Here is a 27979-nt window from a genome sequence, read left to right on the forward strand (position 1 = left end):
GGTCTCTTAGCAACCCGACCTCAGGCCCAGTCCCCAGGAGGCTCCAGGAGAGAGATTGGGGATCTGGAGGTGTGCCGAGAGCCACCCCAAAGGCGCAGGGAGAGCCAGAGCCACCGGAGGTGGAGGAGCCTGGCTCCAGGAGATGCCCCTGGGCTGGGGGCAGCCCTCTTTCACCTCTTTCACCAGGTGGAACAAGGCCCTCTATGTGTCCCGGCCTCCTCTCGGTCAGCCCAGGGAACCCTGGGAGCCTTCCCTGCTCTGGCAGCCCTTTTGTGACCCGGCCCCCTCTTCGGGGCAGGCAGCAGAGAAGCCCACACAGAAGCTGGAGAGCTGGAGGCAGCCACCCCGAAAGGTAGGTGAGCTTCTGGCAGTGGGGTGCAGCCTGGGGAGCCTCCCTGGGATGGGTCTGGTCGTGGGCAGCTGGGGTGTCCGTCTGACTGTCTGGAAGCATTTAGTAAGGCCGGGCACCAGAGACAAAGAAAAGGGGCAACAACAGCGGCAGCCCCTGCCCCAAGGAGCTCCTATTCTGGCGGGGGAAAGAAAGGCCAAGAGACTTACCCAGAGAGGTTCCCCAGGGAATGCACCCTGCAAAGGGCAGCACTGGAGAGGGCCAGGGAGACAGAGGAAGAGTGCTGCCAGCCTGGGTCTGCCAGGGGTAAGAAAACTCAGAAAAGTGGGAAGGGCCAGGTCATGAGGACTCCAAATGCTGGGGTGGGGGGCAGCAGAGAGCTCCCAGGACCCGAATTCTGCAAGACCTTAATTCCCATATGACCTCAGACACTAGCTCTGTGACCCTGGGTAACTGCCTCAGTTTCTTCACTTGTAAAATGGGGATAATAACAGCACCTTTCTCCCACACATCAGAGAATGTGTGTAAAAGGCTTTACACAGGGCCTGACACTTCGGGAAGCCTACAGAAATATTCTTTATTCTTTGAATGCCAAACAGAGGAGCTGGTATTGGACCCTGGAGGTAATAGGGAGCCCCTGGAATTTACTGGGTGGAGAAAGCAACTTGGTGAGAACCCATGCTTTAGGGGGGGAACTTGGGAGCCCCGGTGGAAGTTCATTGTCTTCTCCATCCTTTCCCTGCCATTACACTCCTCTCCTGGCCCGAGGCATGATGGGATATTCCCAAAGCAGGGCCAGGGGCATTGGAGGCTCTGTCTGAACCCCACTTACCCCGTGCTTGTCACACAGTCTCCTCTAATCAATGGGCAAATTCAGTCAAACCAACAGTCTCGTTTGAGATGGCAGAAATGGGGCAGGGAGGTCCCTGGGTTTGGAGGTAGAGGATGGAGGTCTCAATCCCCCACTATGTGTTGGCTGAGGGACCCTGGACATATCGTCTGCCCTCTCTGGACTCTGGTTTCGCTTTGCTTGAGGTGAAGGGGCTGGACAGTCTTTGGGCTCTTGGCCACCCCCCACCCCCCGTATCAGGCTTCTGTCCTTAGTGCTGCTCCTTTTCTCCCCATCAGTCAAGGCCTTATTCTGGAGAGGGCTTCCCTAGAACTCAGGAGGGCTCCCAGCTCCTCAGACATGTACCAGGTGCCGGGCTCATCTTCTGTCTCACTGTATGGGATGCTCTCCCCAACTAGACTGGAAAGCCCCTCGGAAGGAAGGGCCCACTTTTAGCCAGCTTTACGTGCCCCCTCGCACCCAGGGCTGAGCACACCCAAAGGTCTCCACGATGGACTGTTGTGGACAAGAATGGGGCGTCTGACTCCGTCAACAAATGCGGACACTGGAATGAGCAAAATGTAAACAAGGCAGACACCAGGGAAACAGAGGGAGAACACCATGCATCTCAGCGCATCGGGGAGGCCCCAGGAGGGAAGGCTTCCTGCAGGAGGTGGCATTCGAACCAAGCTTTATAAATCAGGCAGAGCACGGAGCAGTCCGGGGAACAGCATGGTGGTAGAAGGAGGACTCCCATTAGATCGTAAGCTCCCCAAGGGCAGGGACGATCTCCTCCCTCTTTCTGCATGCCCAGTTTGGTACAGGGCCTGGCACACAGGGGCGCTTAGTAAATGCTTACAGGCCGATTTCCCTTCTACATGTCCCAGCTCTGCCACGGCCAGAAAGATGGGGTAGGCGGGTCTCGAGAGTAGCCCTCCGTGAGGGGTCTCCCTTTCTTAGGGCGATGCTGAGGAATGCAGGCAGGGGGACGGGCTAGGGGTGGCCATTGTGGGGAATGAGACCTCTCAGGCTTTGCCCTGGGAGTCAGGGAGCCGGAGTTCCAGTCCTTGTTTCAGTTTACCCACCCGGAGAAGGGGCGAGGTTGTCGGAGTCTGTGCTGGGGAACCTCGCCGGGGCCTGGAACGGCCACTAACTGTTGACCGCTGGGCTCGTTTGTTCGGTGCCCGGCCAGTAGGAGCTCCCGGAGTTAGAGGCGGGCCTTCTGCCCCCAACCTCTTAGGGACGGAAGGTCCAAGAGATCAGAGAAAGCCTCTGCCGGGGTCCGAGTTGGGACTAGACTCTGGGAATCCCGACCCTTCAGGTGAGGGCCCAGGCCTGGGCGCCACTCACCCTTCTGGTTCTGCATCCTTTTCCCAGTCCTGCCCGTTCTTTCCTCCCTTTCCTCCCTCCCCTCCTCCCAGGCCCGGTCCTGGCCTTTCTCCCAGCCTGGAACCTCAAGATAGGCCCATGTCACCACCCAGCGGCCATCGTGCTCCCTACAGCCTGACCAATTTTTCTTCCCATGGCTGTGGGCGTGGTAGTGCTCCTTCCTGGTACAGAGTTTGGGCCATAGAGGTTCTTTCCCTTTCCCAGGTGTTGGTGGACAGCTCCACCAACAATGTATTTGTGTCTGAGGGGCGTGAGGTGATCAGGAAGGCCTCTCGATGGCTGTGAGGCCTTTCATTTGAGCTCCCTCCATCCAAAACTGCCCCGCCCCAACGTTGGCTTTGCTCCTATTCTGTAACCTTTTCACGCTGTGCCTCATGGGCTCCTTCGTTCTTGGGTCGCTTATGCTAGACTAGCTCACATGAACAGAAACAGTCTCCCAGCAGGCCGTTCCACAGGACACAAAATCAACTCCGCAAACCCCGTCGATATCCTGAAAAGGCAAAATGGCGGGCCGTGTTCCCGCCCGCTTGGCTGGGGGCTGGGCAGCTTCTTTCCACCCTGGTCCAGCGTTCCCTTCACCCTAAGCTCACTGCGATCCCGCCCATGTCGTCTCTCGGGCTCCTTACCCCTGGGTAGGGGCACTTCCCTTCCTGGACAATCGGTAAAGGGGGTGGCCGCGCGTCTCCTGCAGGGGGCGATGCTCCAGAGAGGGCAGGAGGGGCCTCATCCCTGCTTCTTGGCTCCTTTTGTCTGGGCTCTCTGACAATTTGCAGCCTCAGGGCCGCTCCCTTTTGCTTTTCTCATTGGTGACTGGAGCATTTCAGATGGTTGGAAGGGACAGAATGAGCCATTTGTCATTATCGGCACTCTCTGAACGGGCATCCCCTCCCTGGCCCTCTCCCCACACGAAAGGATCTAACCGCAGGCCCTTTCTAGTTCACCGAAGGAAACTGAGGCACAGGGATGAGAAGGGCAGCCCTCTTCCTGCCCCCACCCCCAGCAAACGGGCACCTTGGGGCTGGAAACTGCTGGACAAGCGCGGGGCTGCTCCCCTCCCCCCTTAGAAGTGGGCGGAAACAGGACACAGGAGCGGGTGGTAGACCCAAGTTTATTGCATCATAGAAAACAGATCACCGGCAAACAGCTCCATCCCAGATCCAGTTGCTAACTTGGCTTGTTTGAGGGGACAAGGGGGCTCTGCACGAATACAGGCTTCACCTGAGGAAGGGGGAAGGCGTGGGCAACCAGCGCGCCGCCTCCCACTACCGGAGGCGCATCTGCCGCCCTCGGGCCCTACCGAGCCTGCACGGGTCACCCGCCCTCTGCCTGAGCTCGTGGAAGTCAAGGGACACTCGGGAACAAGCTACCCCCGGGCCAGAGGAGACGCCCGCCCGCACGCCCGGTCTGGTTTTGCTCCATGGTGCTCAGCGGTCGGCCGGGACTTTGTTTTTCTTTTCAGTGGAGGGGGCAGGACGAAAGACGAGAAGAAAACCATTTCTGGACCCGATTCCAGCCACACGTAGGGCCCGGCTTCTCTGTCCACACCCAGGCTCACAAGCCCAGGGCACGCGCCGCATTCTTCCAGCTGGCCCTCGGGCAGAGCCCAAGAGGACCCTTCTTGCACCCCACCACGCCTCCCTCCCCTGGGGGCCAAAAGATGCAGCGCTTCCAAGCACTGGGGGGGAGGCTGAGGAGGGCCGGCGGGTCCCCAGCCTTTGACCTTTGACCCCTGCTCAGTCCCAGCCAATAAAGGCCCTCCTTCCGGCCCCGGTCGGTCTCCAAAGCCAGGCCCAAGGCTGGCATCGTTCTGAGCACTGTTTCCCCTCGATGACCCGCTGGCAGTACTAAACTGGGCGGCCGGCTGGGCCAAGCATGGGAGAGGAGCCGCCCTCTGAGCCCTGCCCCCGCTGCTGACATGCGTCTGGTCAGAGGGGCGGCGGGTGGCGTCTCTCCCACTTGCCCGTGCAGCCTACGAGGGCTCAGAGGGGCGGGAAACTTGAAAGGCTCTGGAGAATCCCTCAGACTCTCCCTCGCCCTCCCCTGAAGCCAGCCTCGGAATGGGAAGAAAGCAAAGCGTGTCTCCCAGATGCTTTGGGGACAGTGGGAGCATTCCTACCGGACACGCAGCGCCCAGCCACCTTGGTTGCGCCTCACCCGTCCTCTCTGGAGCCCCGGGAGCACTCTCCCACTCCCCCTCTGCTGCCCGGGGATGGGCCATCAAGGCTGAGGGCACCAGCTCTACAGACGGCGTCTTGTCTCCTTCCTGCCGGCCTCCCCCGTGGCTGGGGGCCCCCGGCCGCCCTTCCCCCTGCCTGGAAGCCTGGCCTGCCCCTGAGCAGCCCCGTCTTCTGGTTCGGCAGCCTCCCCCTTCTGCGGAGTGGGGGACGCTTAGCAAACAGCGTCAAAAGTGAACTCACAGACAAGACAGCCTTAATAAATTAGTATAATACTGTTAGAAGGGATGGCATTTTGTTCTGGTTTTAGCAGCATTGTCCTACATGCAGCCCGATGATCTCCTTCCCTGGGAAATTTAAAAAGCCGTCCCCTGGTTGTTAGCTCTGATGTAAAATTATAAAATAGAAATCTGGTAGGGTTTGTTTTTTTAAAAAGGAAAAGCCCTGGTGAGTCGAGGCGGCAAGGCGAGGTACTCCCCTTCGAGGCCTGTTAGCTCTGGCCATTGGGTCTGCCAAAGGTGTTCCCACCAGGGGGCTGGATCTGGATAGAGTCCAAGAGGGGCCTCAGAGCCTGTCCGAAGGGCCTGTGGGAGAAGATGGGACAGGGGGAAGAGGCCACTCAGCCACAGCTCTCTGCTCTGGTGGAAGGGCAGAGATGACTCCATCACTGCTTCCCTAGCAATCTGGCCAGCCCCAGACTTGTTCTTGGAAACCACTCTGCCTCCAAGGCTTGGGACGAGCATGGCCAGAAGCTCCCCCTCGGCCCTTCCTCCCAAGAGCTCATGGGGGCTGCCTGGACCTCCACGCTCGGAAGCCCTCCTGGCATTCAGGGATGCCCTCATGGGACACGAGCCGTGAGTGGCCCTTCCACAAGGAACTCAAGTGTCCCTTTGGAGCCTTTCGGAGCTGGCTGAGACACCAGCCCACCAAGAGACGCCACTCACGTTCTCATGGGCGCGTGGGTCTGAGAACTACACTCAAGGGCCTCGATGGGCAGACAACGTGGCACAGCGGGGTGACTGAGAACAGCACTGACTCCCAGATCCTGCCCTACAGGCATTGGAGTCTAGGGGTGAGCCCTGGGAAGAAGCATCCAACCCCCCTGGGGTTGGCCCTAACCATGGCTGGCCCCTCAGGCCTCTATCTGACCTGTGTCCCGGGTGACCCAAGGGGAAGTCCAACAGGCAAATGGCGGTGGGCCCGAGTCGGCCAGGCCTGATGGAGGGAAGGCCCAGGAGGCCTGTAGGCTCCTCCGAGGAGCAGCAGGTGGACACTGGGCCTCACGCTGTCTGGACGCTCACGCTCCTGCTTTCTCTTTTGTTCTTGGCTCTCGGACAGCTGTCCCGTGATCGGGCCACTGTCCTTGCTGCTCCCCACAAGCGATCGGATGCCTCTTCTAAGGGGCACCTTTTGCGCATCTGGGACATCCCTGTCTTCTCTAAGCTCATCAAGGGCCTCCCTCCTCTCTGGGCTCAGCCCTGCTCTACCCATCTCTGGACGGATCCTGGAGGCCACCCACGCTGCAGAATCCCGGATTCCCAGGCAAGAGACCTCCCGGGCTCCACTCTGACCACCCCGGAGCAAGTCATGCCAGCTCTCCCCTCATCTGTACAATGGGATGCTGCCAGCCTCTCTCACCTCGCCAGGCGTTTGGGAAGGAAGCCCTGGAGCCACAGGAGCTGTGACTGGGCCAGGACAATGCAGGGAACGAGGGCAAAGCTTCAGAAGGGGCTCTGGCCATGGGCCCCTTCCCCCACCCTGCTCACCTCCCATACAGAAATACAAAAGTAGGCTCTGAGGGCTGTCAAGGAGCACCAACAAGAATGCGGTCTAACCGGGGCACTCTGGACCCACCTTCATTCCAGCCTGGGCGCTCCAAAGCCCACCCAGCTCCTACTGGGAATCACTTTCTAACTGGGTCCCACAGCCCCCCCAAACAGGCAGAAGCAGAGGCACTGCCTGGGGGACCTCGAGGGAGGCCAAGCAGGTACCGACGGGCCTCCCGGCCGCTGCTTCCCCTCTTCCATCCCACCTGGTCTGGGGGAGCCAAGCACCTTGACTTTGGGGCACCCACCACGCGGTGGGGAACAGAAGGCCACCAGGGAGGGCCCCGACGATTTGGGGAAGGAGGGCAGCACTCACGTGGAGAGGACTTCAGACGGAAGGTCAGTGATGTAGGAGGGAATCTTCTTCCCTGTCAGGAACTGGGCCACTTCGTTGCTGAATGTGTTACAGTTGTGCTCAAAGAGATTATAGGCCTCACCTCTGTCCACAGAAAGGGGGAGACAGGAGCCGTGAGCACCCCAAAAAGGGAACGCGTGCTAAAAGTCGGCGAGGGTGGATGGGCTTCTCCCGGCCTCCTCAGGCGCAGCCAGGGGGAGGGTCTGGGCTTCCGTGGCATGCGACTGACTGAACACGGGCCTCTGTAGAAGGGGGACGGTGACACTGGCAGGACTCAAGCCCACAGCTTTCGGAGTAGGTCCGAGCTTTGTAAACCCTCAAAGGCCCTAGAGAAGTGCCAATGAACTGAAGGGAGCCGGCCCGACGCAAGGGGAGGGCCTTGGCCCTTACCAGAAGCCCCGCTCCAATTCTCGCGACCTGTGTGACCAGGGGCCATCACTTCTCTCGGAGCAGGCTGGACCAGGCCAGCCTTTCGGGACTCCAGGAATGGGAATAGGTAAGAAGAACTGAATGTGGACAGAGGACTTCCCCTTCCACGGGGTGGTCTGAAGACAGGCAGCCCTGGGGCTTCCCTGCCTGCCCTCTTCCCTCCATGAACTCTGGTCATTGTGCTGTGAGGACGGGAAGGGTGGGGCTGTCCCCCGTCTTGGGCCTGCCCTCTCCCACCGCACCCTAATGCTCCTTTGCAAGCCAGGGATGATGTCTCCAGGGCTGCCCACTACTCACCGGAACAGGGACTCCCCCAGGGAGGACAGGTATTCCAGGAAGATTTCTTCAGTCACTTCAGTGCTTCCTACTTCAACCACAGTGTCAGGGGGCCCAAGCAGTGTCCCTCCCTGCAAGGGCAAGCCGACCAGATTAGGGCCATCACCCACGGCTGAGACTTTCTACCGAATCTGGAGATGGAAGGGCCCGTCCCAGCCCCTCACCACACAGAGGAGCCCGAGGCCCCCAGAGGGCTAAGCAGAAAGCAGGAGAGCTGGGAGGTGAACCCAGGCCTCTGACAGCGCACACTCGAAACCTCTCAGCTGGATCAGGAGTCCCATTTCCTTGGGTAGCTCTGGGGGCCCGGTCAGTCCAGGTAAACGAAGCTGACCACTGTGGGAGCTCAGTGTCTTCCGGACCGAAAACCAGGAAAGCTGCCTCTTCTTTTTGGCTGGGCCTTAGGCTAGCTGGGAGGCTTCTTTTGTTTAATGTATTCTTTATTCTGTATTGCCCTATATCATATATGGCATAAATAATATGCATTCTGTGAAACAGGACCGTTTCATTACACAAAGGAGAAAGCCTGCCTCCTAAGCTGGGAATGCCCGTCACGGAGAGCTCAAGAGTACTTGGAACAACGTGACAGACGGCAGTGACTAAGAGTTTTCAAATGTTTCCTCGGCGCCATGATTACGACTGCCCCCACCCCGAGGCCCACCCCCAGCAGCTCTCCCTTATAACAGTGGCAAAGCAAACCAAATCGCCAGTCCGTCTCTGTGAGCTTCCTGAGACCGTGGCACCGCACCGTCCAGTTCTGAGGCCTCCCGACGTTCCTTCTGTGGTCACTGGGAAAACTGCCGCCCCGGCTCTACGGCCTTCCATCCAATCACAGGGGCACTTGTAGGTTTCTCTGCCTGTCTCGGGGGCCACGTGGAAGAGCTCCTTTGGTTCATCGACTAGCTTGTTCCGCCATCCCCAGTGGAAGGACACCGGCTAGGTTTCCAGTTTTTTGACAAAACAAAAAGTCCGGCAGCCCCGGGTCCCTGCTGGCTTTGAGCTCTCTGAGGGGAGATTGCTGCCAATGACTAGCGGCATCATTGGTCAAAGGGCCGGCCGGCACACAGTTGTTGGGTACAAACAGCCCTGCCCACCCAGTGACCAACAAAGTGCCCAATACAGCTGCAGGCGGGCTGGTTTTCAGGGTGGCATCTTCTTAGCGTGGGCCTGCTGCAGGCTTTCTCATTCTTTCCTAGCGCTGTTGAGAGCTGCCATGTCTACGAGGGAACAGTTTGTGTTCTTACTTAGTTGTATCCATCGGCTTCCCATCTCTTCCTGGTTTTACTTCTAACTGCATGGATCATGCTTGTGCCAAAGCTTTTAGTTTTAGGCCATCAAAACCATCCGGCTGATCTTTTGGGATTGTCTCTAGTTCTCGTCAAGAATTTTCCCCGGGCCAGAGTGGTGAAAAGTGTCTCCTTTCCTTCTCCTGTGGCCGAGTATCTGTAGGTCATGGTAGGTAGTGCAGGATGGGATGATGGTCTGAACCCGATTTCCACCAGACTGCTTTCTAATCTAAGGTTCTTCTCTGTGTACTCTATGAGGCAGCTGTGAGTAGTCCTGGGGTCCCTGACCTTCTGGTTCCTAAGCAGAGGGCCCGGCCATCTGGAAGGCATTGGTACTGATCAAGTCCTTCCTCCACTGCCATTCATACCCACAAAAACACATGCCATTTCTCCTTTGGAGAGTCAAGCAGCAAAACCTTGGCACGATGGCCAATCGGGTTATTATGACTTTTGATCTGCAAAGGTTGGCCCATGGTTAATTAGTCTGGAAACACAAGCTGAGGCACAAGGGTGCCTTCTGCTCAGTCCAGAGTGCCAAGAGGGGACACAGTCCAAAGTGACTGGGGAACAAAACAGTCCGCGATGGAGACCCACGTCCCACTGCCTCCCACCAGGGAAGCCTATCGTTCAGCTACGGCTTTTAGTTCTGCCCGATTCTTGTCCGTATCTCCTTATAAATCCAGAAGATCGCCCAATAAGTAGAGCCTGTGCTCAAAACTGCGGCAGGCTGGCAAGAAGACCCCCGAGACGGGAAACATGGGGTGGGATGTAAGGAAGCCTCAGAAATTGTTTTTAAAGCATTTATATGGCACTGGTAGGGACCTAATGAGCAACCCAATCCGTGCTCCTATAGGAATCTCACAGGATCAGAGGCAGCAAAGGAAAGGGTCCGACAAAGGAAGCACTTACGGGGGGACAGCTGGAAATGCCACCACTGCCGAAGAAGAATTCATCCTTGTGAACCACTATGGAGGTGTGCCTGCCATCGAGAAGAAAGAAAAGGTAAGGAGGAAACGTAAATTCACAGGAATCTGGAGATGAAACAAACTCATGGGTTTAATGGGGGAACCTACCTGCCTACCCTTCCCAGATAGAAACAGTTTGGTAAAAATTCACAAAATGGGGAGGGGGGATGGGAGGAACACTGATCCTCAAATCACTCCCAGATCATTTTCTGGAATGGAAGTCTGCAAAGCACCGTGGTAATCTCAACCCTCAACCAAAACAAACCAACAATCCCAGCCTATTTCCACGCTAAAATGGGGAGACTAGAATTGGGAGGCTGGCTTGGGGAGCCTTTTGAGTCAGGGCCAAACAAGACTGTCCATGAATCTATTCGCCCACAGACTGGGATCCACAATAATGGTCATTCTAATAGGGAACTCATTTCCTTGGGGTGCCCGGCTCACAGCACTTAGCAGGCAGGTAAGCTGCAGTATCAGTAGGTATAAAGCAGAGAGATGAGGCCTGAAGGCTGAGTGGTTTGTAGGCCTGGTTATAATTGGGCAACTGATGGGCCTAAGTCTCCTCTGCCCACTTAAACTACATTCACAGAATACCAGAGCTGGACATGAACATAAAGATGAGGGATCTGAAGCCCTGAGTGGTGAAGAGAATTGCCCATGCTGACACAGTTGGCCAAAGACAAAAGCAAGACTAGAATTCAGGTCTCCTGATTTGCAAGGCCCATACTGTTCCTCTGAATGCTGTCCACTCTTACCTCTTGGCCCAGGTTTCAAGTTAGAAAGGAGCCAAAAATTGTTTGGCGACTACAAGGTATTTATTCCCTGGCCCATAGACCATTCAACCCAGTCAAGACTGAAAATCAGTTCAACTCACCAGATGCCTTCCAGCTGTTTACCTGTGAAAAGAAGATGACATTCATAATTTAGCGACTTGGGCCAGGGCCTCGTGGACTTCCTAATAGTCAAAGTCCACTGAAACAAGGAATCCAGGAAGGTGCAAAAAAAGGAAGAACTAAAATCACACGCCACACCCTCGTCCTATCACACTCAACTGCCACCTGGGTAACAAAGCCTTTCACATGGCCGTGGGTGCTGAGCTGCTTCACCCACGCCTCCCCACTCCTTTCTACTCAGATTCGGTGCTTTGGCGGATAGTCTCCGATTCTGAAGCTTAATGGTTGTGATTACAAGCACCACCCACCCCTGCAAATGTTCTTCTATAGTCAGATCTTTTTCCTCCTCCTTTCCATATTTTTACGATGAGGCCCTAGCAAGCCAAGTGCTGGGTCAAAAAGCATCACCAGTTTTGTAACTCTTCGTGCATTAACATTACCAATATGCCTTTCAGAGTCTCAACAATGGGCCAGAAGGCTTCCTCCCTCCCTCCCATCCTGCAGCCAAAGCTACCTGTGTTTGCTCTTTGCTAAGAGCTTCTGCTAGTGCCCAGATCCCCTCCCCCAAATTCGAGGAGAGTCTGGTTAGACTACATTCTAGGTCTATAAAAAGGGACAAATCTCTTTAAAATTCTCAGCCCATCAGGTGCATGTGGAATTTCAGTTCAAGGAGTAGGGGGCCAGTGATCATGGGTCACAGCAAGGAACTCCAAGCTCGGATTCCAAATAAACACACTGACACGAGTGTACCCCAAACTTTAAGGTGGGCTCTTCTGCCCTGTGGCCTGGCTCATCTCTGCAGCTATTGCCTTAAAGACTGTCTTCCTTAATCTTCACAGTCACATCTGATGTACCTTCTTTTAGGAAAAGGGAAATCTGTGTCCTTCCAGACAAAGGCCAAGAGCCTTCCAGAAAATGGCAGAGAACCTTGAAAAGACTCATCTATATGGAACTAATGATATTTGCCTTGGTAGGTGAATAGGGACCTTTAACATGGAAATCTTTGTTCCTTTTGAAAAGTTTTGACTAATCTGATTGTCTTCTTTAGAAATTAAAAAGTCAGCATTAGAATTCATTAGAAATAGAATTTTTAAAATCACGTTCTCTTGAAGACTTAACTTGGACATTATGGTTCTTTCAGGGAAAGGGCTAAAGGCCAGTCCCAAAGAGGCAAACAGGCCAAATGCTGAAATTAGGATTTATTAGAACGGGGATACAATTTAAACAACTGAGCTAAAGGGGCTCTGTCATATCCTTCCGTTTCATCCTTCTGCTGCTAAAATGAGATACTAGGGTATGGCTCACTAGGGCTAGGCCCACTCAGTGGAACCAAAAGATAAGACTGGAATGGTGCCGCCTACTCCCTGGCATTCATTCTTTTGAGAGGGGGAATACAAAGTGATTTTAGGAGGGAGAGGGGAGAGGCTCCTGGAGCTTTGACATATCAGAGAAGGCATGTGTAGAGCAGGAGTAGAGTCTTGAAGGATTCTGGCAGGTGGAGATGGGAGAGACCAGATCCCAAGTGTGGAGGGTGGCTTGTGGAAAGGCAAGGAGGTGGGAGAGATGGTGTGCCCATTGCTGGGCACAGTAGGACCAGGGGCACACCAGTCTTGCTGTAATGTGCAATAAATAATAAGGCTGCAAAGGGAGACAAGAGGAAGGCTACAGAAGACTTTATGTGACAAGGTGAAGAAGAGTCTGAATTTTGTCCTTGAAGCAAGAGGTTTTATATCAGGGAAATGATCTACTGTCAGTCACCCCTGCCTTTTGGGAAAATAAATTTGGCAGCTGGATTGAAAAAGGGAGAAGAGTGGTGAACAACTGGGAAAAGGTGATGTGGGTCTGAACTAAGTGGTTAGGGCCTTGTAGCTGAAATAAAGGGCAACATGAGAGTGGGCTGACATGAACTGATTCCTTTATAGGGGCTGAGGGGGAACGAAAAATGACATTTGTTAGGCATGTGGGCGGGTGGGATGCTGGCACCCTCAACAGGAAAGGGGACATTCAGATCTACGACAGCAGGAAAGTGAGTGTGAGGCTGGACAGAAGACTTTATCCTTCCTTATTTCGAGTAACCAGGAACCTCGGGCCTAAAGGATGTTCCCTGACCTCAGATTCCTGGATGAGGCTGAAGGCTAGTGGAGAACCAGAGTAGCTCATGCAGCGAGGTGCCACTCTGCTCTCTTTTCCTCAATGGTCAGAAGCCAGGTCCTTGTTCATTTAAGTCATCTCTGCCTCCATTTCCCCCATCCATGCTTTATAAGGACTCTCTGTCGTGTGGAGAGTCATGGTAGCTGCCAAGGGCAGCACCAGTGAAGAAATCAACTTTCTTTTTACACCTTATGGGAGAAGAGGAAATGTTATTGCTCCCAAAGCCACAGGAAACAGAGGAAGGGAGAACATTAATGAAAAAGCTTAGGGACATCTGACTAAGCTGGGCTGCCATCCTGAGGAGGATGAGGCCTGAGAAGAGATTTAAGACAGTTACTCTAGCATGCTGTGAAGGGGACTTGCTCCATTAGGCCTCAATCTCTGCATGAGGACATAGCCACAAAAGGAAACAGAGATGGCCGGAGGCACCCCATTGAGGGTCACAATTAAAGGCACAAAATCCTTGGGGAATCTCAAAGAGCGGGTTGTAAAAGCAGCGGCCAACAATTCCAGTCATGGCACCACAGTGGAGAGTGCTGTCTGGCCTTGGGCCAAGTCATTTCAGCCCTGGGATGATCATCGAACTCACCTCTGTCCCAGGATGGTTGGGAGGATCAGGTGGAATGTTTGTGAAACGCCTTGCCAACCCTATGATGCCACACCAGTATTAGCACCATCAAAGGGTGACCACAAAGCACATGGTGGCTTCTGAGTAGGCTGCCACAGCTTGCCAATGAGAACTGCAACAAGAGAGAGAGCCAGCCCACAGCTCTCCTGGTGTGCCTGCAATGCCAAGGAGCCCTTCTGTGGAGGATGTATGGGAGGCCAGTGAAGAGGTACGGGGAAGGGAAGGTGCATTTTCCATCCCTCCGAGGTCCTCCCTCTAAAATTCTGCAGTAGGTCCAAGAGCCCATTGACTGACATGTTATGGGAACAACTGAAGATTAGAGAAGTCAAGACACCCTTCTGGTAGCAACCCTACAGAACCATTTTGTTCCCAAGATACCCAGTGGCAAGCAAGGCTAGTCTGGCTGGGTCAGTGCTGCCTCTTCACCCAGACCCAGTGACGGTGCCGTCTCCTGCTCCATAGGTTTTTGTGTAAAATAAAGCCCCCTTTCACTCAGGGTGGGGAAGGGCTGCGTTCCCGGCTGTTCCCATAACTTGGAAAGTCCGTGGCACTTAGCTTGGTGGACTGGCCTGGATCCTGCTTAGGACAGTGAGATTCTGCCTTCGTTTCCTATCAGGTTCTCCTTGTTCCCCACTTGTGCCAGCCTTCTGACTCTCATGTATGCCAGCAGTCACACACAAGGGGCCTGGGGATGGAGCAAAACCCAACATGCTCTGGTGACCAGAGGTTTGTTTAACTGAAGATGTGACACAAGGACACACTCTCATCCTTAGTGGAATTTCGAGAGGAAACAGTAGAAAATTTTCCAGGCGTGTATTTAGTTTTGCACATGGCTTGGCACTGTTTTCCTGGCCAACCTTTATGAGAAAAAGTGAAAGATAAGGCTGTCTAAGGACAACTGTCCTTTGCAGTCCCAGTGTGACCCGAGTCAGGCTGGAAGATCCTGGGAGCAGGGCCCCGAGGGACCAGTTACTACTTCTCCATTCATTCCTCCTACATGTAATGTTTACTTTATTAAACTGAATCTGGAAAATCATTAAATATTCTGGCCTGTCTCACTGTTAGTCCTAGTTCCTTGGCCTGAGCCCTAGCTGTGAAGAGTTGAGATGAAAAGCAGTAACGCCACAGCCAGAGCAGGGATTCATTCCCTCCATTTGGCCCTGCCAGTGATTCAGATCAGCTCTGGCACAAGAGAGAGACTGTCATACAATCAAAATGCAAGGATGAAATGGGACCTTTGGGCACATCTGGACTCTTGTGGATAAGGATCTCCTGGCCTCGCTGACCTTGCCAAAGTGACTCAGCCAAGATCTGGGCCTCAGCTTCCTCATCTGTAATGGATCCCCTTCCAGCTTATATTTTTTCTCAAAAGGTAAAAGCTTTATGCTCTCTGCCACTTTTAAAAACTCTAGAAGACAAAGACTTTTTCAGTGGAGGAATGAATTTTCATAATAAATAATCCATTGGTGAGTTCCTTCTTGTGGTGCTGGAGGGGATCACATGTTAAATCAAAATCATTAATGTTGGCCAATAACTTTATATATTTATTATTATTATTAAATTATGCCTTGCCACAAAACAAGCCCAAAATGGGGGCTGGGGTGGATGTTAATGTTGTCTCCATTTTGCAGATGAAGAAACTGCATTAGTCAGATAAAAATCCAAACAGTCCAGATAAGAAATCCAATATATAACCTGATAATGAGTGATAAAGCATGAAGAAAAATCTCAACAGGTTTAACTGGATCGTATACAACAAAGCCACTGTGGCTCAATCTTTCTCTTCCTGGCACTGAATGTTTTGAGCTGACAGTCTGGCATTTCATGACAAGCTGTCTTATAAGTCGTGTTTATAAAGGACGAAGATTACAAATTTCATTGAGGAAGGTCTCTCTGGTACCATTGCACCCCCACACCCCCCAAAGCCTACCGAGCACACAATGGGAGCTCAAGAACTACTTCTTAGATTGAGACGGGCCACAAATCGCCCAGTCTCAACATCTGTTCCTACGTCCTTGGCTCACAGAACGATTTTGAAGTAAGCTTGCCAGAAAATATGAACATGCCCCCTTGTATTGCAGCAGGCAAGCATGTTCATCATGTGACCAGAGGAAGAAGGCAAAGCTTCCCTTATCCTGGAAAAACCATATTCCATTTGCACTCCTTGTGCAGAAAGAGGTCTTCAGAATTCAGAAAGCAGCTCTGAGGGGAGGGACTGAAGGACAATGAGGACAACTCATTTGTGTCTTAGAAGGATGCAAGGAAAAGAAGAGGGTTGATACCTGTTTAAGCCTAAGGGAAGTATAAGCAGAAGGCTCAGCTTTAGGCTCGAGCATTTTCAGTTAGTGATGGATGTGGAAGAAGGATACCCTCCAGACCTAAAACTAAATAGAATCACATTTGTTGGGAGTCTATACCACACTGGGAAGGAGCAGGTCATAAAATGTGACCTTATTTATTGCAATTCTGATCTTATGCTGAAACGGAAGAGAGAGATGCAGGAAAGAACTAAAATCCTTGGAGGGATGGGGGATGAAAGGCAGACTAAAAATATTAGGACTATTCAAAATGTAAAATGGAAAGCTGGGAGGAAGTCACTGGGAATCAGCAGTGATCAATGACAAAGGTAACATAAGACAAGAGAATATTTTTTAAGTCTGAACAATGAGTACATTTATTTCTCTCTGAAAAACAATGGCTAACTTCAGAAACACTTTTTCACTTGGCCCAACGGAACATGCAGGTTAGAAAAGAAAAACCACTGGATCTCCTGAGTCAGAGGACATGGGTTCAAATTGTTTCTGATACTTATTATTTATGTGCCTTTGTTTAAATGTCCCTGGGATTCAGGTCCCCCTTCTATATAATGGAGGGGGCAAGAGAGGGGTATGTTGACTAAAAAGCATCAGAAGTCCCTTCCAGCCAAGATGGGTCCTGTGTTCTTGAAAAGAAAGCCAGTATATTTAGTCATCAAAGAGACAGGACAGGGGAAAGGAAAAGCAGAGTAACTCACATTTTACAGCCCTATAAGGCTGACAAAAAGTTTTCTTCACAATAAACCTGGGAAGCTGGTAAGAATGGTAGTATTTTTTGCCATTCTATTGATGAGAAAACTGAGGCTGAGAGGTTAAATTACTTGTTCAGTTACTGAGAGACAGAACAAGGCTTCAAACCCATGTCTCCTGGCTCCAAACAGTACTGAAATTAAATCAGACAGTGAGAAGACAATTGGGTCAAATAGGAGGGTGGCACAGCTCTGGCTTGAAAAACTCTGCACTAATAAGAACTATAACTGGATTAAAAATGGCTTTAAAATGACAAAACCACTAATGGCTACTAAGAGAAATTACTCAATGCTGGGGAGAGGGAGAACTGGATGGAATATGGATCTAATAGGGTCAGGCCTGGCAGAAAAGTCAAGTAGACACATCTAGTCTTCAATTCTAAAAGCTCTTTTCTAATTCCTTCCATAGGGCCTAAAAGAGTAGGGGAGAGACACTTGACACAGACAGGATAAAGAAATAGGAATCAGACCAGAGAGCAGAAGATGCCTTGTAAAATACCTGAGATGCAATGGGAGGCCAAGATGGGAATCCCCACTTTGAGGCCAGAGCCAGTTTGTGAGGCTGAAAGCAGTCCCTTTTCTGTGCATCTAGGAAACCTATCAATGGGCCTTCTCATTATGAATGGACAAACCACTTGGCTCCAATCCAAGGTCTCTGTTTATTTTTTATAACTTGACAGTAATCATCAGTGACCTGGGCCTAGGCACCTCCCTCCATGACTAGTAAGTTTTCGATTTAGATTTGTGACTCTCACACTTCCTGTGTTTTTCCTCTAGCAGTCAAAATCTTGTTCAACTTAGGTTAAACTGGAAAAATATTACAGAAATGCCAATAGGGCCAACTTTGTGATTCGGAGCCTTGGGCCCTAGCTCAATGAAAAGCATTTCCCAATCAGCAAGGCAGATATTAGTAAACAGCGAGTTGCTGAACCCATACGTTGATAAGGTGTGGAGGAGAGTGACCCCAGAAGGCAGGGGCCCTGGCAGAACGTAGAATGACTTAAATGGATCAAGAAACCTTTGTTCTACAGAATTCTGAATAACGCTTGTCAAACCCCGTCACATTTGGTCTCAGTTTAAGTTTTCCTAGGTTAATGAATTAGAAATAGTTCAATTTTCCAACGCCCTTCCTAGCTAACCTCATTTCTCTTCTGACACAGCAGCCATCAAACTCCCCCCACCGGACTGGGCCGGGATCTGCATCCCCGCTGCCTCCCTTCGAACACCTAGGGGGCCTTCCCCCAACAAGGCCAAAGGGATTCCCCTGGGCTCACAGCCATTTCGGGGGGCCGCCCTCCACCTAGCACAGGACCTCTAGCTCACAGTCCATAGACGCTGTCAGAACGTGTAGAATCGAACCGGCCGGCCCAAAGCGTTCAGTCGGTAACGTAGTGGCATGCACACACAGCTGGAAGCTTGGTCCAGACCACGGTGGCCGGGCCCCTTGCCCCAGCCCAGGGGGACAAGGCTTTCCTCAGCGCCTTCAAGCCCTCAGGCCGGTGGGGGTAGTACGGCCCGAGGGAAGCGGGGTTTACGCACGCTGACCCCGTGTCCTGCCTGTTTCGTTCCCCACCGCAGGCTCCGGATCTGGGGCTCGGCAAGGACACGCGGGAGAAGGGAACCCCCCTTACCCATCGCCCCCCGACGAGCCCAAGGTCACCACCTGAGCGGAGCGCTTGTCTGGGTCCCCAAGGTCGGGGCTCCTGGAGAGAGCAGGAGCCGGGCCAGGCTCCTTCGGTCGGTGCTCCCCTCCGCCCCGGGCCCCGCGCGCTCACCCAGCATGATGGGGCTCAGGCGCCGGGCCAGGCCCTTGGACAGGTCGTACACGTACAGCTTCACCGGGTACAGGTTCGTCGGCTCCATCGACGCCGACGGCGGCCCCGAGGGCAGCGGCGGCCCCGAGGGCAGCGGCGGCGTCCTCGACGTTTCCGTGCCGCACGCACCGACCGGGGCGGTGGGCAGAGGCCCGGCGGCGTCGGGGGCCGGGAGACACGGGCCGACGCTGCGCTGCGCGGGCTGCTCAGCCGCACGGGGCCGCACGCGCCCCGGTAACACCGACTGTGAGGTGACAGAAGGCCGAGGGGCGGGACGCAGCCCGGATCCATCTGCGCGTGCGCGACTCCGCCCATATTGCGGGCCCCACCCCCGCCCGGTGACCTCACGGCCCCAAGGGAGGAGGGGCGGGGCCTGCCGCGCTCCAGGAATTCAGTCCGCCGCGCTGGTGACCTGCTGACAACCTGCTGCGCATGTGCGACACCTCCTTCAGCCCATCCTCCGCAAGATTGCGGACCAGGAAGAGAGGCAAGGTCTACACCTCTTTCCCGGGAGGGAAGAACATTCGGCTTCGCACAGCGCATGCCTGCCACTACTGACCCATTTTCAGTTCAGATCGTATCAGTCTGGGGTCGAGGGTGGGGCCTTCTGGGAAGGAATTCTATGTACCCCGCAAGTGCCATAACGAGGAGGCGGGGTCAGGAGGCTGAGGGGCGGGAAACGGGAGACCGAGGACCGGACTGCGCAAGTGTAGGACCGCCCAGCCCAACCAGAAAATAACCACATGGGGGTGGTTGCGGGCTTGCGTGTACTGTGTTGGAATCGTTTTGCGCATGAGCAGGACAAAACTTTCTCTCCCTGTTGCTAGGACCGGGAATTGCCCGAAAGTTGCGAAAGTACTTTCTGCGCATGTGCTCTACGTTCCTCTGGCCATTTTCTACAGCCTCCAGTGCTTTCGATTAGAAGACTGGTGCCAAGGAAGGAGTGGAAGTTGAAATTTTTTTTCCTTCTCTCTACCGAAACTGGAATTGGGGGGGCGCCTAGGTAGCACAGGGGTGGACCTGGATTCAAATCCAACCTCAGACATTTACTAGCTGTGTGACCCTGGGCAAGTCACAATCCTGTTGTGTTTCCTCATCTGTCAAATGAGCTGGAGAAAGAAACAGCAAGACCATTTTAGGATCTTTTCTAGGAAAACCCTAAATGAGATCGGGAATTGTCAGACAGGACTGAAAACGACTAAACCAGGCTCCTAGTTAGTGTCTTCCCCCTTCTCTACAGCTACTATTATATCTGGTATGTAGTCTACATTCGTGTCTCCCTCAAAACAGATTTTTGTATTCTCGGTGCTTCTGAGGTGAGGCTAGTCGAGTCTACGTGTCCCTCTTATGCGTGTCTGAGTTAAGTCATTTGTTTTCTATTAACTTCCTACTTAAGCGGCTCACGGGGGAGAGGGGGGCGGGGCGCCGCCCTCCTCGAGGAGCGCTAGCAGCAGGCATGTGATTGGCCCAGAAAAAGTAGAGACAAAGTAGCAATGATCCGGGGGGAGGAGGCGGCCGGGAGAAGTTTCCTGTAGGAGTGGCCACGGCATGGCCTTGAAGAAACGTAGATTCCAGGCTTGGGGGACAATCAGCACTAGGGCAGGAGGAAAACTTCGGGAAGAACGTGCTAGGTCGGGGCTGCCCAGGGAGAGGGGCCGGGCTTGACCTTCTGCGCATGTGCACCGCGTTCCCGCTCACCCAGACATCCTCCGGCCCCGAGGGTCACTTGTTTGGATCCCAGGATCCGAGAGGGTGGGGAGGAAGGCTGCACGTGTGGGGCCGCGCGCGTGCGCACTGAAAGAAGCTCCAGGCGGCTTCTCGCTCCCCACTGCGCCTGCCTTCTAGGTCCCAGCGCCCCAGGTAAGAGTGGGCATTGCCCTCAGAGGGTGTGCCCCGCCCCCCGCCGTGTCTCCCAGCGGCGGAGGGTCTGCACCAGGGCGGGAGAGGGAGGGGCGGGTCCCTGCTGCTCCGCGGGGCTGGGGCCCGCTCGTCAGGGCCCGGCTCGGTTCTGGTTCTGGGTGTCTGCTGAGGCTTTTCTGCGAGGGGACTTCCCCCTTTGCAGGACGGCAGCAGTCATGCCCTTGCGGACCCTGCTGTGGGAGAGAAGGGGGGTGCGGGCGGTCGTGGGTGGGCCCTGGGCGAGGTGGCTCGGCCCCCTTTTCTCTCCCAAAGGATCCCGTAGGCCATGTCTGCGTGGGAGTCGTACTACCGACACGAAGGAGCCGAGGATGAGGAGGAGGAGCAGGAGGAGGGGGCCGAAACGGAAGGTACCGGCTGGGAGTATTTATTCCGTTCTGAGATTCTGGAGGGCTTCCGAGAAGAGGCACCCTTTAAAGTGGATTTTCAGTAGACTCTAAAAGATCGCCCTAGCGCAAATGATCATCATAAGGAGATGGGGCTTGATGGGTGGCCCCGGTTAAACCCAGTGTGGGGGAGGGAAGGGAAGGAACATGCGTCTTATCATCTAATTAAGCAAAAGTAAAAAAATCAGAATGGATCTTCATAGACTTTTTACCGCGCCTACCTGGTCCTGCAGCTCCCTCCCCTCCCCCAGAGCTGACCCGGCTAACAGGAATTATCTTAAGCCTTCCCGCCCACCCAAGGGCTAAGGGCTAGGCAGTGGGGATGAAGGGACTTGCTGTGTCTGGGGCCGGATTGGAACCCAGGACTGGCACTGCATCCGCTGAGCTTTAGATGAGCTCCTGGTGCCAGAGAAGAGAGGCCGCCAGGGCCTGGGGCAGAGCCAGGTCATTGGCCCTGAGGGAAGGCTAGCCAGAGCCTGGGCCCATGGGGAAGAGGCAGGCGGGAGGTGACGTCGGAAGGTATCCCCGAGTTCTGGGGGGGCTGTTAGCAGAGGTCACTGGCTCATCCCTAGCCGGGTGCCAGCGCCCCGCGTGCTTCTGAAACGCTTCCCCTTCTAGGACAGTACAAGTACTCCGGGCGGGACAGTTTGATTTTCTTAGTCGATGCCTCCAAAGCCATGTTCGAGCCGCAGGATGAAGGCCCGAGAACGTCTTTTGAGCTCACCATCCAGGTAAGGGCGCAGGTCGGGCGATCCCGGGGGCGAGTCCTCCCCGTGGCGCGGGAATGTGGTCAAGAGAAGGGGTGCCCACGTCGGGCCGCCGGCCATGGCACTGGCCGGAGAGCGGCGAGCTGCGCGGCTTTCTTTGGCATGTGACAGCGTCTCGGTGTGCTTCGGGTCTCTTTCCAGCCCTTTCCGGTCCCTTCTCCTGGGCCGTCCAGTTCCCTTGGGCCGCTTTTCCTGCTCGGTCCGAGGGGAGCCCGCGCGAGCGCCCTCCTTTCAGGGCCCTTCACAGCAGATCGGGTCTCGGAGGGCTCCTAAGGGAGGACGCCTGTTCCGGACGCCTGTCAGGGATCTTTGGCCGGTTTTCCTGCTGTCTCAGGCGGGGGTGGGGAAACAATTCTCCTCAGAAGCTGTGCTTTGGCATCGTTGGGGACCATGACTGGCGGAGGGGAGACCAGGGAGGGGGACCCGGTCCGGCCGGCTGCAGATAGCGTGTGCCCGTTCGTGGCCTTCTCTGGGCGCTGCTAGATTATTGGCGGCGGACAGCAGGAACGAGGGCGCCGTTCGCTCCCTTGGCTCTTGGGCCGGATGGCTGCTCGCCTCGCCGCCGTCGTCTTGTTGGGGATCTGTGCTGGGCCGCGTGGAAAGCCCCCTGCGAATTCTCACCGTTTCCTGTGACGTCCGGCCTGCGCCGTGCCCTTCTCCCTTCCGCCTCAGAGGCCGGGCGCTCTCCCCCCAGCCACCTGGCCTCTTTCAGAGAAAGGAGGTTCCGTTGGAGGGTCGCCCCTGCAGGAAAATCTGGTTTCCCGATCACCCACCCTGGGTTTGGGGCATCAAGGGGAGGAAGTTGCCTTTTTTGAACCCTTACTTTCCTTTTTAGGATCAATACTGTGTATTGGTTCCAAGACTGGTAAGGGCTGGGCAATGGGGTATCGAGTGACTAACCCAGGGTCACACAGCCAGGGAGACCTGAGGCCAGATGGGGAGCCGCTCCCTAGGCCTGCGCTATCCACTGAGCCACCTCGCTGCCCCTGGAAGTTGCTGGGGGGGGCAGCGTAGGCCCTCTTGGAGGCTGGATGTCTCTGGAGAAGCTTCAGCCTGGAGAGACCCCTCCTGCCTCCATTCCCAGAAGGTTACTTTTGGGTGGGGTGACGCGGGGTGATGGGGGGGATTGCACAGTGCTGTAAGGCAGCGGTCTGGCGGGGAGGGGAAGAGTTCTGGGGGGATGGGGGAGTCCGCAGCTTTCTGCTTGCCAAAAGGCAAAAAGACAGCCGCCATTCTGATAGGGATCCGGGCACAGGCAGCCTCTTTGTGGGGCGCCGTGGAGGTTCCCGGCTTTCTGTCCCTGCCCGGCCGGCCGGCGGCCTAGAGGAGGCTCGGCCGCCTTTCTCTGCCCGCACCCCGTCTTGATTTCCAGCTCCACGAGAGCCGAGGAGGCCCCAGGGCCCCGGCTCTCGTCCGCGGTGGCCCCTGTGGGCTGACGCGGCGGGGTAGGCTGGAGCTGTCGCCCGGGGGGGGCTCTGCTCGGGATCCCCTCTCTGACCGCCTCCTGTTGCCGCTGCCTCGCCGGCCCCCTCCTTTCTCCGGGCTGGGCACGGGGAAGGGCCTGAGCAGCGCTCGGACGTCGGCCCTGAACCGGCCGCGGCGCTCCCGCTTTCCCCAGTGCATCCAGAGCGTGTACAGCAGCAAGATCATCAGCAGCGACCGAGACCTCTTGGCCGTGGTCTTCTACGGGACGGACAAGGCCAAGAACTCGGTGAACTTCCGCAGCGTCTACGTCCTGCACGAGCTGGACCCGCCAGGTGCGTCCCGCGGCCCCTGGGGCGAGCCGCGCGGCCCGCCCGCCCCCCGTGACCCCCTTCTCCTCGGGCTCCCACGCAGGTGCGAAAAGAATCCTGGAACTCGACCGCTTTAAGGGAGAGCAGGGGGAGAGGAATTTCCGGGAGCTCATTGGCCACGGCCCGGACTACTCGCTGAGCGAGGCCCTCTGGGTCTGTGCCAACCTCTTCAGCGGGGTCCGCCTCAAGATGAGCCACAAGCGCATCATGCTGTTCACCAACGAGGACCACCCCCACGCCAACGACGGCGCCAAGGCCAGCCGGGCCAGAACCAAAGCCAGCGATCTCCGCGACACGGGTGGGTGCCCGGCTGTCCCGGAGACGGGCCGAGGGTGCGGGAGGGAGCCGGGAGGCCCCTTGTGCCTGGCCCGTGGAAGGGCTGCATGGTTTGAAGCCTGTGCCAAGCACCAGCTGGCTGGGAGGCGCCGAGCCGGGCTCTGGGGTTCAAAAGGCAGAAGCCGGAAACTCTCCCTGGATTTCCGGGCTCCACTGGCCCTGCCACGATGGGCTGGTCCTTCAGCCCTTGCCCCCTGTAAAGCTGGGCTCCAGTCTGGCCTCCGACACTTTCTAGCCAGGTGACCCTGGGCAAGTCACCTAACCCGCTGCCTTGGAACGCCACACCGTATTGACTCTGGGCCAGAAGGGAAGGCCTTCAGAAACTCAATAAGAAGACTTGTTTGTTGGGGCAGCGAGGGGGGCTCCCGGAGGGAAGGCCGGGGCCGAGTTCGGGGCAGGAATGGGGTCTGGGGGCCGACACTCATCTGCCCTCTCGCCTCCTGCTCCGGCGCCAGGTATCTTCCTGGACCTCATGAACCTGAAGAAGCCCGGGGGGTTCGACGTTGCCTTGTTCTACAGGGACCTCATCACCCCGGCTGAGGGCGAGGAGGTCGGGGTTCACTTTGAAGAGTCAGGAAGGCTGGAGGACCTCCTGCGGAAGGTTCGGGCCAAGGAGACCAGGAAGCGCGCTCTGGCCAGGTGAGCCCCGGGCCGGCCCCAGGGGGCTCCGTCCCTCTCTTCAGGGGCGTCTCTGGGCCGGCTTCCCCAACCGACAGCCTCGGAGGCTGCGCTCAGAGTGCCCGGCTGCCCCAGGAGTCTTTGGAAGGCCCGAGCTCCCAGCCTCGGGCCTCCAATGGTGCCCCTTGCTGGGCGGGCAGGGGCGTCCCGTCTCTGGCCTGTGAGCCTGGAGGAAGCCCGGAACTCTAGGGCCCCAGGCCTCTCGTCCAGCGCCCCCCACTGGAAACGGGGGCCCTCCGGGGGCGGACGCCCAGGCCTTCCGGCGGAACCGGAACCCGAGTCTCCTCCCTGGCCACGAGGACGCGGCCGCGCCGTCCGCTTGCAAAGCTCTTCCTGCCTCGGTCACCCTATTTAGAGATGGGAAGACCGAGGCGTGGCCCAAATTACGTTCTCTGACTGCAAGGCCTGGAGCCGGAGCCAGGGGGGTCTGGGTTCTAGTCCTGCCTCAGACACTTCCTAGCTGGGCCGCCTCAGTTTCCCCATCTGTCAGACGGGGATGATACGGGCTGGCAGGTTTTGCGGGAAGAAGAGCCAGCCGTGTTCTGACCGCCGCTCTTTCCCCCAGGCTGAAGCTCAGACTGGGCAAGGACGTGGCCCTCATGGTGAGCATTTTCAACCTGGTCCAGAAGGCCTGCAAGCCCCTCCCCATCCGGCTTTACCGGGAAACAAACGAGCAGGTGAAGACCAAGACGCGGACGTTCAGCGTCCAGACGGGCGGCTTGCTCCTGCCCAGCGACACCAAGAGGTCTCAGGTGAGCCACGCGTGGGGGGAGGGGGCCGCCGGGCCTCTCCTGAGCTCCCCCTGGCGTCAGGGCGGCGCCTGGGTTGGCAGCGGAGGGGGGCGATGTCCTGGGCCCGGATGGCTTTCGCCCCTCTGAGAGCCGGTCCAAGGGCTCTCCTGTCGGCAGGTGTACGGAGGCCGGCCCATCGTCATGGAGAAGGCCGAGACGGAGGAGCTGAAGCGCTTCGACGAGCCGGGCTTGGTTCTGATCGGCTTCAAGCCTCTCTTCCTGCTCAAGCAGCACCACTTCCTGAGGCCTTCCCTGTTCGTGTACCCGGAGGAGTCCCTCGTCCACGGTGAGTGCTGGCCCCCCCCATGTGTGTCCCCTCCCTGAGGGGAGCTGGGAAGCCCTCCCAGATTGCCTGCGTTCCCCTGCAAGCTGCCCTTAGAATCCCATTGCGGGGGGAGCTTCCTCCTCTTGCTCTGCCCCAGGATTCCAGCTTTTGGACCTTGTTGTTTGTGGGGGCGGGGGGGGGGCGTTTATGGAGCACCTACGGCACACCAGGCCCTGTGATACTGTCTCGTGTGTGCCTCGCAACACCCCCAGGAGGCGAGTGCTCTCGTTAGCCCCATTTTACAGTGCGGGTAACTGAGGCAGGCAGCGGGGACAGGACTCGCCCAGGTCCACCCAGCCCCCAAGTGCCCGGGGTCACATCGGAACTCGGGGCTTCCCCGTCACCACCAGCCAGCGGTCTGGGAGGAAGAGGGGCAGGCGGGCTCTGCAGATGGTTCTGGACCTCCCGAGGCCTCTCCCTGCAGGAAGCACCACCCTGTTCAGTGCTTTGCTCACCAAGTGCCTGGAGAAGGGGGTGCTGGCCCTGTGCAGATACACCCCCCACCAGAACAGCCCCCCGTGTTTCGTGGCCCTGGTGCCCCAGGAGGAGGAGCTGGACGCGCAGAGGGTTCAGGTGACGCCCCCAGGTAGGCCCTGCTCCCGAGGCGGGCGCCCTCCGCGCTGGGCCGGCCCGGGTCGCCCACGGCCGCCTCGCTTCTCCCGGCAGGCTTCCAGCTCGTCTTCCTGCCCTACGCGGACGACAAGCGGAAGGTGCCCGCGACCGAGAAGGTGACGGCCAACCCGGAGCAGGTGGACAAGATGAAGGCGATCGTGCAGAGACTCCGCTTCAAGTACCGGTGAGTGTGGGCCCGGCGGAGGCAGCAGCCCCCATTCAGTGGGATCTGAGGAAGCCTGGGTCCCAACGAAGCCGGGCACAGGCGGCCTCGTCGGCCCCAGATGGGCCTCCATCTCTGCCCCTCGCCGGGTGGCCGGCCCCGGGGACGGTCTGTCTTCCCTGGGTGCCCCTCACCCCCGGGCAGGCGTCGGGGGCCCTGGCACGTGCCGATCCGGGCTCTGCCTGCCTCTAGGAGCGACAGCTTCGAGAACCCCGTCCTGCAGCAGCACTTCCGGAACTTGGAGGCCCTGGCCCTGGACCTGACGGAGCCCGAGCACGCCCCGGACCTGACCTGTAAGTGCTGCTCCCGCCTGGGGGGCTTGGGGAAGGGGATCCAGGTGTCCGGCGGGGGCCGCAGCACCTTCCCGGGGCTGCGCTGTGTAAAGCCTTTTGGGGGGAGGTCTGACCTGGCAGGTCCCCCCAGGCCTCGCCCATCCCTGGACTTGTGCATCCCAACGGGGCCTGGCTGGCAGCGACCGCCGGAGCTGCTCCAGGCCAGGTGCACCTTGGAACAAAGGCCAGAGTTCTGGCCTGACTTGGGTGAATCGGCCGCCTCAGCCAGGCTTGAGAGGAAGGGCCTGCACTAGGGGAGGGCACTCTGGAGTCAGGATCTGAGTTCCGGTCCTGCCTCCACCCCTCCTTCCTGTTCTTAGTGCCCAAAGTGGAAGCGATGGATCTCAGGCTGGGCAGCCTGGTGGAGGAGTTCAAGGAGCTGGTCTACCCCCCTGACTATGACCCCCAGAGGAAGGCCGTGAAGAGGAAGCAAGGTGGGGGGGGGGGGGGGGGGCGTGCTGAGCCAGAAAACCTGGCTTGGCGGGTCTGCCTGGCTCCTTCAGCCTTTGTCCCAGCCAGGGCCTTCCGCTCCCCTCTCCCGCTTAGCCCAGCATCCCAGGTGGCTGACCTTCCCTGTGCCCACTGCCTCAGGTTATGGGGGAGCTCCTGGCCTTCCACGGGCGGCGGGGGCCCAGCGAGCCTCCTCTGGTCTCCTGGATGATGCCCAGGCCTGGCCCCTCTCCGTGGCTGGCACACAGTAGGTGCTTTCAGGGTTCTCCCAGGCATTTCTTGAAGCAGGACGGCCCTTCAGCTTTCTGGGAGACCCAGGGTTCTCTGGCTCCCACCCTGGCACCATGAGGGGGTCCCTACTAAATGCCAGTGGCAGAAGAGACAGAAGCGCAGCAAGGGCTGGGCAATGGGGGCAAAGTGACTTCGGGGTCCCCCAGCTAGGAAGTGGCCACATCTGGACTCAGGGTCTCTCCTGACTTCTTCCCTGGGGCCCTGGTGACTCGTCCCTCCAGCCGGGCGGCTCCTCTGCTCACCCCTACCTCAAACCCCGCTCCAGGGCCCCGAGCGTCCAGTGACCACCAGGCCATCTTCACCGCAGCCCATGAAAGCCTTTGCTTTTCCCAGGTACGGAAGGAGGAGGTCCTGGGGACAAACAGCCCAGGCTCGAGGTCTCTCAAGAGGAGCTCAAGGCCCATGCGGAGAAGGGCACCCTGGGCAAGCTCACCGTGCCCGTCCTCAAGGAAGCCTGCCGGGTGTGCGGGCTCAAGCCCAGCAGCACCAAGAAGCAGGAGCTCTTGGGTCTGCTCCAGGAGCATTTCCAGAAGCCCTGACGGGGAGGCCCGTTCCCTGCTCCTCAAGTTACCAATAAAGAGAATTGCCCCCGT

The 27979-nt window shown here is 56.8% G+C and overlaps 2 protein-coding genes across 5 annotated transcripts; one reads left to right on the forward strand and one right to left on the reverse strand.

Moving 5' to 3' along the window:
- The first annotated feature begins 87 nt into the window (after nt 1-87).
- Nucleotides 88-27979, forward strand: XRCC6 (X-ray repair cross complementing 6). Of its 3 annotated transcripts, none has more exons than XM_056797437.1 (14): nt 88-352; nt 9824-9972; nt 20658-20752; nt 21407-21519; nt 23174-23312; nt 23392-23646; nt 24140-24323; nt 24928-25114; nt 25271-25439; nt 25903-26064; nt 26145-26274; nt 26506-26606; nt 26966-27079; nt 27720-27979. In XM_056797437.1, the coding sequence occupies exons 3-14, from the start codon at nt 20671-20673 to the stop codon at nt 27923-27925; spliced, it is 1842 nt and encodes a 613-aa protein (XP_056653415.1). In that variant the 5' UTR covers nt 88-352; nt 9824-9972; nt 20658-20670; the 3' UTR covers nt 27926-27979. The 3 variants fall into 3 exon arrangements, with proteins under 3 accessions (XP_056653415.1, XP_007506132.1, XP_001378778.1); XM_007506070.3 differs by lacking the exons at nt 88-352; nt 9824-9972 and adding exons at nt 18831-18977; nt 19313-19740; XM_001378741.4 differs by lacking the exons at nt 88-352; nt 9824-9972 and adding an exon at nt 19768-20345.
- Nucleotides 3660-18747, reverse strand: DESI1 (desumoylating isopeptidase 1). Of its 2 annotated transcripts, XM_001363779.4 has the most exons (6): nt 18447-18747; nt 10810-10831; nt 9880-9949; nt 7649-7758; nt 6884-7006; nt 3660-5325 (listed from the first exon to the last, which is right to left on the reverse strand). In XM_001363779.4, exons 1-6 carry the CDS (start codon nt 18532-18534, stop codon nt 5232-5234), a joined length of 507 nt encoding a protein of 168 aa, XP_001363816.1. In that variant the 5' UTR covers nt 18535-18747; the 3' UTR covers nt 3660-5231. The 2 variants fall into 2 exon arrangements, with proteins under 2 accessions (XP_001363816.1, XP_056653416.1); XM_056797438.1 differs by lacking the exons at nt 9880-9949; nt 10810-10831; nt 18447-18747 and adding an exon at nt 8384-9801.

The sequence above is a fragment of the Monodelphis domestica genome, chromosome 5, assembly GCF_027887165.1.
Source record: "Monodelphis domestica isolate mMonDom1 chromosome 5, mMonDom1.pri, whole genome shotgun sequence".
Classification (NCBI taxonomy): domain Eukaryota; kingdom Metazoa; phylum Chordata; class Mammalia; order Didelphimorphia; family Didelphidae; genus Monodelphis; species Monodelphis domestica.

Bases quoted from the DNA above. Each gene is read 5' to 3' on its own strand.
- DESI1 (XM_001363779.4), bottom strand. From the start codon at position 18,534: ATGGAGCCGACGAACCTGTACCCGGTGAAGCTGTACGTGTACGACCTG. The intron at 7,007-7,648 runs GTGAGTAGTGGG...TTCTGTGGACAG, and splicing joins CTGGGGGAGTCCCTGTTCCG to AGGTGAGGCCTATAATCTCT. The intron at 5,326-6,883 runs GTGAGTGCTGCC...CTTCTCCCACAG, and splicing joins CCGTCTGAAGTCCTCTCCAC to GCCCTTCGGACAGGCTCTGA.
- XRCC6 (XM_056797437.1), top strand. From the start codon at position 20,671: ATGTCTGCGTGGGAGTCGTACTACCGACACGAAGGAGCCGAGGATGAG. The intron at 23,313-23,391 runs GTGCGTCCCGCG...GCTCCCACGCAG, and splicing joins GCACGAGCTGGACCCGCCAG to GTGCGAAAAGAATCCTGGAA. The intron at 25,115-25,270 runs GTGAGCCACGCG...TCCTGTCGGCAG, and splicing joins GCGACACCAAGAGGTCTCAG to GTGTACGGAGGCCGGCCCAT.